This window comes from Mobula birostris, chromosome 18 (assembly GCF_030028105.1).
Source record: "Mobula birostris isolate sMobBir1 chromosome 18, sMobBir1.hap1, whole genome shotgun sequence".
Classification (NCBI taxonomy): domain Eukaryota; kingdom Metazoa; phylum Chordata; class Chondrichthyes; order Myliobatiformes; family Myliobatidae; genus Mobula; species Mobula birostris.
The window spans coordinates 26,415,453-26,427,529 of NC_092387.1; the positions used below are offsets into that span (position 1 = coordinate 26,415,453).

Below are 12,077 nucleotides of genomic sequence, written 5' to 3' on the forward strand. Positions count from 1 at the left end.
AACCTGGAGTCCACAGACACCTTGCTTAATGTTATTGGTCCATGGCATAAAAAGGGTTTGGAACCAGGTCACATGTAGATCAAACTTAATGCAGGAAATGGATCTCTTTCTTTCAAGGGCATTACTCAGCTGTAAGGGTATTTTCAGGAATGTAGCAGTTTTTAATGCCACTTTTACATTAACACAAATATTTTAATTCTAACTTTTAAGCTCCTCATCTAAGAAGATTTGAACTTCTGTCTTCAAATAAATGGTGCGGCCCCTGGGTGTTGGATCAATAACTTAGCTATTACACCATCAACACAGGAAAAAAAAGGATACGGGCCATTTACTTTGGTCCGTGCTTGAGGAAGTTATTGCAAAAACAGGAACAGATAATCAGTCAACCATGACCAATATAACAGAGACGAAAGCAGCAATGATTGTGGGTAGATCTGGGTCATGTTGTTTTGTCTCCTTCCCCTCTGCCATCTGATTTCTGAATGGATTTTCAATCCATGAACAATACCTCGCTACTTTTTTGCACTACTTATTTAATTTAACTATTTTTATATACCTTAATTCACAATTTTTATTATGTATTGCATTGTACTGTTGCCACAAAAACAACAAATTGCACGACATATACTAGTGATATTAAACCTGATTTTGAGATTCTTAACATATATTTAAAGCTAGTAGTTCACATATAATTTACTCAATCAAAGAAATCTCACACTTTTAACTCTGATGAAAACCAGACATGAAAGCTGGGAATAATGTGTGTAATCAAGAGCCACTTGTTGTGGCTCACAGGTGGTTGGCTAGGCCATTTCAGTGGATGCTAAAAATCAAGGCCCAGAATCACACAGAGACGAGACTGGGCAAGGAATGTTCCTTTTCCTGAAGCATGTTACTGTATCAGCAGCACATTTCCAGAATCTGAACCAGAATCAGAATCAGGCTTAACATCTGCGGCATATGTTGTGAAATTTGTTGCTTTGCAGCAGCTGTACATTGTAACGCATTGTAATACAAACTATAAATTAACATACATATAAAAATAAATTAAATAGTTAGCGCAAAAAGGGAGGGGAAAAATACTGAGAAAGTGTTCATGGGTTCATTGCCCAGTCAGAAATCTGATAGGAGAGGTGAAGAAGCTGTTCCTGAATCCATTACTCCAGAAGTTTCACAGTAACTCTGTATGGATCTAGTGGGTATGTACTTGGCCACTATTAAATTCACTTTCACAATCTGCCACAGTGCAGTCAGAAGCCTTGTCCTCCTAAATGCTCATTCAATCGTGTAATGATAATGCTGCCTTACCTCTCGACTCCAGAAGTTATTGCAGACACGAAGCGCTGGTTCTTCTCTGTTATAAACATTCTTCACCTTTCGAAAGTGGCATGTACTGTTCCTGAAGAATCAAATAGAAGCAAGTATTCTTACTGCTCGCAGCTTCAGAATTGCTTTTACATTTTTCTAATATCTGGTATTCTTATTAAAATATAACGTGTTTCCTTCTGGACCAGAGGTTCACAACCTGGGGTCCATGGATTCCTTGGTTAATGGTAGGAATCCATGGAATAAAAATGGGTTGGGAACCCCTGCACTAGACCAAGGATCTATGTAGCTATATTGTTGTCACCTTAATACCCATGTCACATGATAATATGGAATTTGTTTAGAACACAGACAAGAACAGTGAATCTGTGGAATCCATTGTCACCAAAGGCTATAGAAGACAGGTCATTGGGTATATTTAAAATGGAGGTTGATAGGTTCTTGATTAGTAAGGGTCTCAAAGGTTATGGGGAGAAGGCAGAAGAATGGTGTTGAGAGGGAAATGAAGTCAGCAATGATCGAATCGTGAAGCCAATTCAATGGGATGAATGGCCTGATTCTGCTCTTATGTCTTAATGTCTTATGATCTCAAAATATTAGGCTCATACAACTCAGTTCACAGATAATTAATTTTTTTCTTTAAGCATGGTTATGCTTGTTCCTTAAGCAAACACAGCTGGCAAGAGAATTGAAATGAATATCCTGTTGGCTTGTTTTGGTAATGCTACTTGAGGGGTAATTTTTGGTGTAGAATCTGGAGGAATAAAAAAAAACCATATATACAGACAGACCTTTGCTGTGCCATTTCATCAGTAAGCTTGAAATTTAATTGAAGGTCACAAGGGATTGCAGGTGCTAATCTGAGCAACACACAAAGGTGCTGGAGAAGCTCAGCAGATCAGGCAGTACCTAAGAAGAGAAATGGACAGTCAGCATTTAACATTTAATGTCGACTGTCCATTTCCCTCCATTGATACTGCCTGATCTGATAACTTCATCAGCCTCTTGCATGTTACTTTATATGAATTGATAACTAATATTTATATACCCTGTCCCTTGAACGGAGATTAAGCTAATAACTTCTGGCTCAGATCTTCGTTAGTTGAACTGAGCTACCTTAAAAACTAAATAAATATCATAAAATAATATGCAGAGTGCAGGATTTTCTTTTAGATAAATTAAACAATTCCAGCAATATATCAGAAGTAGATCAGCCTGTCAGGCATGCATATTCAGGCACCTCCCAGTCTCCACCCAGCTAACAGGAATCACCTGCCACTTGTTTCTAACTCATCACCTGCAACCTATTTAAACCCAGTTCTCATCCACAGTCTTTGTTCACTCATTGAACCAGCAGCCCTTAATTAGTTACAGCTAGCCTGCAGTTACCTTGTTGTCTGTTGTGTTTAGAATCTGTTCTCTTTTGTTTTGTGGCTTGTTATTTTTGCAGTCTATTGTTAAAGTTATCACTCTCTTCTAAATCATCTCTGCTGCCCTGCTTTTAGGTCAAACTTCTTCTATATCTCCTGACAGGATGAGTGAACCCTTGAATGACCCAGCAGAGTATGGTCACCTAAGGCACTAGACCAAGGATCTCTATAGCTATATTGCTGTCATTTTCATATTTGTGTCACATGATAATAATGGAATTTTTTTGAAACACACAGGAAGGAATTTCTGGGATTTTGAGAACCAGATCTGCCAGGCTTTAGAGTACTAGCCTGCTCTGACTGACACACCTGACATCCACATGTCTGTGCTGCTGGCAATGGGCTCAAGTGGACCTGCTCCTTACTATGCTCCAGCCATCCAGATACATAACGACCTCTGAATTTTCTGTGATGGCAGTTTGGGTGGCCCACCATGATTGCAGATGTATGTCAGTTTGTCTCTGCCTGCTCTCAACATGCCCAGTCCAATTCCTCCAATCAGTGGCTCTCTGGGCTGCTGTGGCCTCTATCATTCCCTTGACACCTGTGATTAAATCACCATGGGTTTGCCACTTTCTGATGTGGCCATGGTGATCATGACAGTGGTGGACCACTTCTCCAATTCATTGCCCTCCCCAAGCTTCTGTCAGTCCCTGAGACAGCAGACCTGGCTCTTCAACATGTAGTTTGACTCCATGTCTTCCCTCAAGACATTGTGCCAACCAGGGCCCACAATTCATCTCCCACTCCTGGTAAGTCTACTGTTCCCTCTTCTGCACCTCAGTGAGTTTGTCCTCTGCCTATCATCTGTAAACTAATGGATAGTCAGAAAGAGCCAATCAGCAGGTGGGCAAGTTTCTGTATGCTTTGCTGCCTCTAACCCTTCCATTTGGAAGTACCTTCTCTAGGCCACGCTGTCCCACAATCTACCCACCTCCTCTGCTGTGGGTATGTTGCCCTTTGATGTATTACATGGCTAGTAACCTCCATTCCTCCCCCCATGGAGGAGGCAATGGTGGGGGTCCTGACCACGCAGGCCCTGGTTCACCACTGCTAGAATGCCTGGAGGTGGGCATAGAAGGCCATCCTAGCTGCCTACTACCACCATGCAACAAGCCAGGCAGACCATTCTGGCTTGCAGACCACATCTCGCTGTCCACCTGAGATCTGCCCCTGTGCACCATCTCCCACAAACTCTCATCCCAGTTCACTGGTCCTTTCGAGATTACCCACCACGTCAATCTAATCACTTGCTGTCTCCAGCTGTCACCGTTCCTCAGCATCACACTCGGTCACACTTGGCTTCCATGTCCAGCCTCAAGCCCTTTTTATATGGACCACTCAACCCACCTGAGCCTGCACCTCTGGAACCTAGGAAGGTGGAAGTTGGTCTAGTGTACACCATTTGCCGGTTAATGAATTTGTCATCATAGATGGGGTGTACAGTACCTGGTCAACGGGGAAAGCATAGCACAGAGGAGAGGTGTTGGGTGCCATCCAGGTCCATCCTGGATGCATTGCTCATTGAGGAACTGCACCAGACCCATTCGGATCATCCTAAACCATCAGGAGCCAGGTGTGAGTGTTGGGGGGACGGGAGGAGAAGGTGTCCTGTCAGGCCTGCACATACAGGCTCCACCCAGATAATAGTAGTCACCTGCTGGTTGTTTCTAACTTGTCACCTGCAGCCTATTTAACCCCATTTCTCATCCACAGTCCTTGTTCACTCATTGAACCAGCAGCCCCTAACCAGTTACTGCTAGCCTTCAGTAACCTTGTTGTCTGCTGTGTTTAGTATTTAGTTTCCCTTGTGGCTTGTTACTTTCCAGTCTACTATTAAAGTTATTACTTACTACTAAATTGTCTGAGCTGCTCTGCTTTTGGGTCAAGCCTCTTCCACACTTCCTAACATAGCCACACCGGTAAACATTCAAAGACATCTATACCAACGTAATATCTGGCTTTACTACCTCATATAGACACCTGGAGGAACCAAGGAGTTCATTATTCGAATAGCCGCAGCTTGGAATTCAGGCGAAATGCTGGGATCTATATATTTCTTGTAGCCTGCAAAACAGAAACTGGAAATCAGAAAAGCTCTGTGATACCTTCTGGAATTGCAGGAGATTCTATATACTACAGCTTTCTAGAGTTCTAGAACATAGAACAGTACAAGCCCTTCTGCTCATGATATTGTGCCAACCTTTTTATCTATTCCAGGATCAATCTAACCCTGCCTTCCCATATTGCCCTCCATTTTCTTTCATCCATGTGACTGTCTGAGTCTCATAAATGTCCCTAATGAATCTGCCTCTGCCAAATGTATCTAGGTGGAGATCTTTCACCTGGATTTGAAATATTGATTGTCTTTTTCTCCTCACAGATGCTGCCTAAGCTCACCCAGCAGCTTTTTTTTTTTGCTCCAGTTTCTAGCATCTGCACTCTCTCCTGTCTTTGCTGGTAGAAATGAAATGCTTTTAGGCTCTGCATTTCAAATCTCGTTCTAATTGTCTTTGGATCAGTGTGTAAGTGTCACCCAAGTTTCTTTCAACTTTGGCAACAACTTCCCATCAATGTTGTTTCAACCTTTTTAAAAAAAAAAAAAGTATTTGTTTTTGCAGGTTTTTATGATTTAGGTAAATTTCAAGAATATGTTTCAAGAAATTTACGGACCATACTGACCTCTGTATGCTGTCACATTTTCTCCAATGAAGGCTGGTAGCCACTCATAAAACAGGATACGCTACAAATACAAAAAGAAGTGTTAACAAAGTTAACTAAAATATAATCCCCTGCCTTCAACATCAAATGCTTATTGATGAAAGAGATACTAATATAGTTCTGGCTTGCAATAAATTCCCTTTATTTGGCCGTAAACATACATTACAGTGTGTGGTGTGAAATGGAGTAGAGCATAGCTTTTGTTCGAGCTATCCAGATCCTCAGTTCAGGAGGTTTTGGCTTCAACTCTGATCTATCAGCAGAACAGGAGGTCCATTGAACCAGCACCTGACCTGTGTAGAAGGTGGAACATACTGACCAACAAAGAGGATTTTGCCAGTGGTCCTGATAAAGGGTCTCAGCCCAAAACATCGACTCTTTATTAATTTCTATGGATTCTGCCTGACCTACTGAGTGCCTCCAGCATTTTGAGTGTTTCTCTGCAGTTCCAGCAACTGCAGAATCTCTTGTGTTTATGTTGCCAATGGTCTTCTTAAGTAGCAAATAGGAAGTACATTTGTGGCCTCTTAATTCTTTCTCTCTCCATTGATATTGCCTGACATGCTGAGGTTTCCAGAAATTTCAATTTTTATTGAAGGTTTAAGCAAAAGCTTTTAACAATGGAGCTTCAGAAGTTTTTCAAGATAGACCATACGACATGGGAGTAAAATTATACCATTTGGCCCATTGTGTCTGCTTCGCCATTCGATCATGGCTGCCCATTCTCTTTCCCCTCCTCAGCCACACTCCCCGGCCTTCTTCCCATAACCTTTGATAACATGTCTAATCAAGAAGCTATCAAGCTCTGCCTTAAATACACTCAATGACCTGACCTCCACAGCTGCCTGTAGTAACAAATTCCACAAATTCACCACACTTTGGCTGAAGAAATTTCTTCGCATCTCTGTTAAAATGGACCCCCTCTATCCTGAGGCCGTGCCCTCTTGACCTAGACTCCCCCAACCATGGGAAACATCCTTTCCACATCTACTATGTCTAGGCCTTTCAACATATGGAAGGTTTCAATGAGATGCCACCCACCCCCCATGTCCTCCTAAATTCCAGCAAGTACAGACTCAGAACATCAAACATTCCTTGTTTGATAACACTTTCATTCCTGGAATCATCCTTGTGAACCTCCTCTGAATTCTCTCCAATACCAGCACATCTTTTCTCAGATGAGGAGCCCAAATCTGTTCACAATACTCAAGTGTGTTATAGAGCCTCAGCCTTAGCATCACATCCCTGTTCTTATATTCTAGACCTCTTGAAATGAATGCTAACATTGCAATTGCCTTCCTCACCACTGGCTCAACCTGCAAGTTAACCTTTAGGTGGTTCTGCACAAGGACTCCAAAGACCCCTTGCATCTCAGATTTTTGGATTTTATCACCATTTAGAAAAATTATTGAAAAATTTATTTCTTCTACCAAAGTGCATGACCATGCATTTTCCATCATTGTATTTCATTTGCCTCTTTCTTGTCCATTCTCCTACCTGCAGCCTACCTCAACACTACCTGCCCCTCCACCAATCTTATTTAACAAAAAATGGTAAATAAACAGGCTTTTAATCATATTAAGCTTCAGTTTGCATTCGTTATTTTGCAAAACTTGGCACATCTCAAAGACTTTTGTCTCAAGAGCAGCTCTCTCAGGGAAAAGACCTTTAGGCAGTGTCATGAGGAACAGTGGGGGAGTTCTTCCTGATATATAAAATTATCATTACTATGAAAATAAGTCATAATTACATTTCTGCCCATGTATGAAGTGACTGCAGGATTTTCTAAAACTATTGTATTTCAGAAATATTTCATGTCCTTGTATGAGTTGTACACCAGTGCTCAATCCAGCCCTAACTGGATCTGCTTTTAGAATTGAATAGAAAGTAGTCGGTAAATAAAAGAATTAAAAAGACCAAGTTAATTTATGCTGTTTATTCTCCTCCATAAATGCTGCCTGACCTGCCAGGTTCCTCCAGCATTTTGTGTGCATTGCTTAACGCTTCTAACATCTGTAGAATCTCTAGTGTTAAATGTTATAGTTCTGTTTTTCAGTAGTGTTTGAAATTCAGACTAGCTTCAGAGTTGCACAACATGTTAAATGGGTTTGGCTCCCAGGCCATTCCTGTTCCAAGCTTGAGAATGTTAATCATCACTCTTGGCTTTCTCATCATAGAGTCAAAGCTGTTGTAGCTTTCTTGTTCATTGGCCTATGGTTTGGCAGCTCATATTTGTGATTGTCTCTTTAAAAATGCCAAGGCTTCTCTTTTTCCCAATTGAATAATTTGCCATTCTGTGTCAAATCATGAGACAACAGGCTCATTGTTGAACATTGTTGGAGTTGAGCATTCTGTGTATTGGTTCTTCCAAGAACCTTTTATCCCTTTATTTTATTTCTTGGACTCTCACTGTGAAACTAGTTCCTCAACAATTGCACTCTGTTCCACAGAAGACTTTATGGCGCACACTGAGAAAGCTGAAACAGCAAAACTCTAACCCAACACAAATAAGTCTTAAATCTGAACTGTCTTGTAAAACAGCAATACATGGGCCAGAGATACCATGAACTATGAAGGGAATATGTTGGATCAGGATGTAGAATTGTTATTTTTCTTGTAGTTTAACTTTCTTATGCTTGCTTATAACTTTTAAATTTATTATATGTATATGTGTAATTGTTCAATAATTTTTCTAGCAATTGTAGTATAGCTGACTTTATATTTTCTAGAAGGTTTCCAGTTTTTTCTGCAGCAGGTGTTGCTCCACTTGAAGATGGTTATTTCATTAGTTATAGCTTATCAATGGGAAGGTGCTTTATCACTAGTCTTGAGTATGAAGCAACCATCACTTCTTTCTTTCTCTTTTCTTTGTTCATTTTTTGTTCTTGTAATAAATGGCTGTGATGACCAAATTTTATGCCTCATTCTTGACTTCCAAAGAACCTTTGCATCTATATCACCAGGTCCTATGCAGTCTCTTTCAAAGGACAATCGAATTGGTCTCACAAGCTGAGTCTTTCACCATATCTCTGCAATTAATTTTCCTTAACTAGTTATCCAATTGGTAATTCAAGATTACTATTGAATCTGTGTCCACCAAACAGTTAGGCAGAACAATGCCATTCTTACCCTCTCATGGTTAAACAAATAGGCAGCACAGTGGTACACTGATTGCTTGGCAGTGTCACAGCACCAGAGTTCTAGGTTCGATCCTGACCTTGGTCTGTGTCAAGTTTGCGCGGGCTTCCCTCAAGTACTCTGGTTACCTCCCACGTCCCAAAGACACATGAGTTGGTAGGCTAATTACCCACCGCAAATAGCCCCTTCTGTGTGTGCTCTTCAGAACCTTAGTCATTTCCAGCAAGAGAGGCAGGCTTATTCCCTGTCATGTGTGAGTATCTAGGTAGGGCTAAAGGGAAAGAAGGAGAGGGGAAATGGAACAAATATAATTTCTCCTCTGTGGGCTGATACCCTAATAGACAGAATGGTCTTTTTCTGTGTTTTTATAAAATAAATTAATCTCACTGATAGGAATCTCATCTATAGTCTTAAGTCAAATATTTATCCAAATTATCATAAATGCAATAGACTTCCTTCAGCTAACCCTGTGTAAATAAGATGGACCCTTGATCTCATAATCTACCTCATCACGACCTTGCACTTTTTTATCTGCGTGGTCTGTGCTTTCTCTAAAATATTTTCCTCTGTATTCTGTGACTGATTTTTCATTGTACTATATTTTGTACCAATATGATGAAACGATCTGTATAGATGACATGCAAAACAAAGTTTTTTTTCTACTGTACTTTGGTACGTGTGACAAAAATAAACCAATTTACCAGCTATAACATTTCTAAACTACCTATTCTGTATTCACTTAATTTTAAATTGATATGCCACTGTCACTAAATTTATTGACTTAATCCCAAATCAAAACATCTCACAATGTTTGAAAGTTTATTTAAAATCTCTCTTGTCCCAGTGAAAATAACACCATTACCTCCTGATAACTACAATTTGTTACCCATGGTATTACCTACATCTATCTCTGCTTTATTCTCTCAATTATCTTGATAACGTCTTTATAACTGCACATAACGAAGGGTGATTGATAAGTTCGTGGCCTAAGGTAGACGGAAAACCTAGCACATTTATTTTTCAACATAGTCCCCTCCTACAAGTACACACTTAGTCCAGCGGTCGTGGAGCATACAGATTCCTTCTTTGTAGAAGTGGTCCACAGCAGGGATGATTGATAAGTTTGTGGCCTAAGGTAGAAGGAGATGAGTTACATAGTTCTCATTAAATGCACATGCAGTTCAACTCGTTGAGTGAAAATGCAGAAAGTTTGAAGTTTTTCCTCATCTTCTTCTACCTTAGGCCATGAACTTATCAATCATCCCTGCTGTGGACCACTTCTGGAGGTCCAAGACGCCGACTTCTACAAAGAAGTGATCCGTATGCTCCACGACCGCTGGACTAAGTGTGTAAATGTAGGAAAAATAAATGTGCTAGGTTTTCTAAAATTGACTCCTCCTTCTACCTTAGGCCACGACCTTATCAATCACCCCTTGTAATTTAGTGCACCTAATTTTTGGCAGAGGGATCTTTAACCATTATTCTCTATGGATGTTGTTACAAAATCCCAATATTCCTTTGGGTTTCCATAATATCAGAAGACATAGAAGCAGAATTAGGCCATTTGGCCCATTGACTCTGTTCTGCCATTCCATCATGGTTGATTTATTACCCCTCTCAACCCTATTCTCCTGCCTTCTCCCCATTACCTCTAACATCATTACTAATCAACAATCCATCACCTTCAGCTTTAAATATAACCAATGACTTGGCCACCACAGCTATCAGTGGCAATGAATTCCACAGATTCACCATCCTCTTCCTGAAGAAATTCCTTAAAAAAGGATGTCATTGTATTCAGAGGTTGCACCTTCTGCTCCTAGACTTCCTCACTATAGGAAATACCCTCTCTCTTCATTCTCTCTGTCTGGACCATTCAATATTTAATAGGTTTCAATGAGATCCCCGCTCATCCTTCTGAATTCCAGTGAATACGTGCCCAGAGCCATCGAATGCTCCTCATACATTAACCCTTACATTCCCAAGATCATTCTCACGAATATCCTCTGGACTTTCTTCAATGCTAGCACTCTCTTTCTTAAATAAGGGGCCCAAGACTGCTCACAATACTCCAAGTTCAGTCTGACCAATGTCTTATAAAGCCTCAGCATTACATACTTGTTTTTTATTTGATATTCTAGTCCCTTCAAAATTTATACGGATGCATTCTAACTGGTTACATCACTAGCAGTATGGAAGGGCAACTGCACAGGATCAGAAAAAGCTGCAGAATGTTGCAGATTCAGCCAGGTACTAGCCTCCCCAGCATCAAGAACATCTTCAAAAGGCAGTGCCTCAAAAAGGCAGCATCTGTCATAAGGGACACTCATCACCCAAGACATGCCCTTTGCTCATTGGTACCATCAAAGAGGAGGCACGGAAGCCTGAAGACACACACTCAACATTTTAGGAACAGCTTTTTCCCCATAGCCATCAGATTTCTGGATGGACAATGAGCCCATGTGTACTACATTTTTTTGCTCTCTTTTTGCACTTCTTATTTAATTTAATTTACATTCATATATATTCCCTATTGTAATTTGTAGTTTTTAAAGTTATATATTGCAATGTATTGCTGCTGCAAAGTAACATATTTCATGATGTATGTTAGTGATAGTAAACATGATTTGCCTTCTTTGCCGCCGATTCAAACTCCACGTTAACCTTTTCCTTCTGCTTTATTCACTTATGCTTCAACTTGCAGTCTCAAGAAAACATAAGGAGCAAAAGCAAGATGCAGCTTATCTTATGTATTCTGCTTTGCCATTTAATCCCCATAATCTTTTGATGTCCAAAATTCCATTCGTCTCAGCAAATGACTATACTCAGCAACTAAGCATTCACAGCCCTGTGAAGGAGAGGATTCCAAAAATTCACAACCCACTATGTCAAGAAATTCCTCTTCATTTTAGTTTTAAAGGCTGTCTCCTTAACACAAGATACTTACTTCGCAGGGAGCTGCCAATGATCAACTGGGGCAAGGTTCAAGGACAAAGCTATCCTATTGCACTCCAGATGTGCAGGCACCTGTAATATCCCCAAATGCGGGACACTCAACTGCATAATTTGTGGTAGTAGGGGACTCAGTTTGCACTTTCCCCTGGTCTTGGATGGGATAGTAGCCTAGCAGCTAGCATAATACTCTATAGTGCCAGCTGTAAGATCGCGATGGAATTCCTGCTACCGTCTGTAAGGACTCTGTACGTTCTACCCATGACTGCAAGGATTTCCTCTGGATGATCCAGTTTCCAAAGATGTACAGGTGAGGGTTAGTAAGTTGTGGGTATGCTGTACGTTGCTGCCAGAAGCATGGTGATACTTGCAGGCTACCGCCAGTACATCCTTGGACTATGTTGATCTTTGGTGCAAACAATGCACTTCACTGCATGTTTTGATGTACATGTGACAAATAAAGCAAATGTTTAAGATTGTGACTCTCCATCCTGAGGATGCAGCTTCTCA

General features: G+C 40.6%; 1 protein-coding gene and 1 non-coding gene across 2 annotated transcripts in view; one reads left to right on the forward strand and one right to left on the reverse strand.

The window, feature by feature from the left end:
* LOC140212011 (dual oxidase 2-like) overlaps window positions 1-12,077 on the reverse strand; it is a 166,376-nt gene that overhangs the window by 101,163 nt on the left and 53,136 nt on the right. Inside the window, exons 7-9 of the mRNA XM_072282367.1 lie at window positions 5,439-5,499; window positions 4,727-4,823; window positions 1,309-1,399 (exon numbers count right to left, since the gene is read on the reverse strand). Coding sequence (XP_072138468.1) covers window positions 1,309-1,399; window positions 4,727-4,823; window positions 5,439-5,499 — 249 coding nt within the window. The remainder of the gene's footprint in view (window positions 1-1,308; window positions 1,400-4,726; window positions 4,824-5,438; window positions 5,500-12,077) is intronic.
* Window positions 11,555-11,718, forward strand: LOC140212267 (U1 spliceosomal RNA). Its single transcript, XR_011889680.1, has one exon. It is a non-coding gene; the product is annotated as a U1 spliceosomal RNA (small nuclear RNA).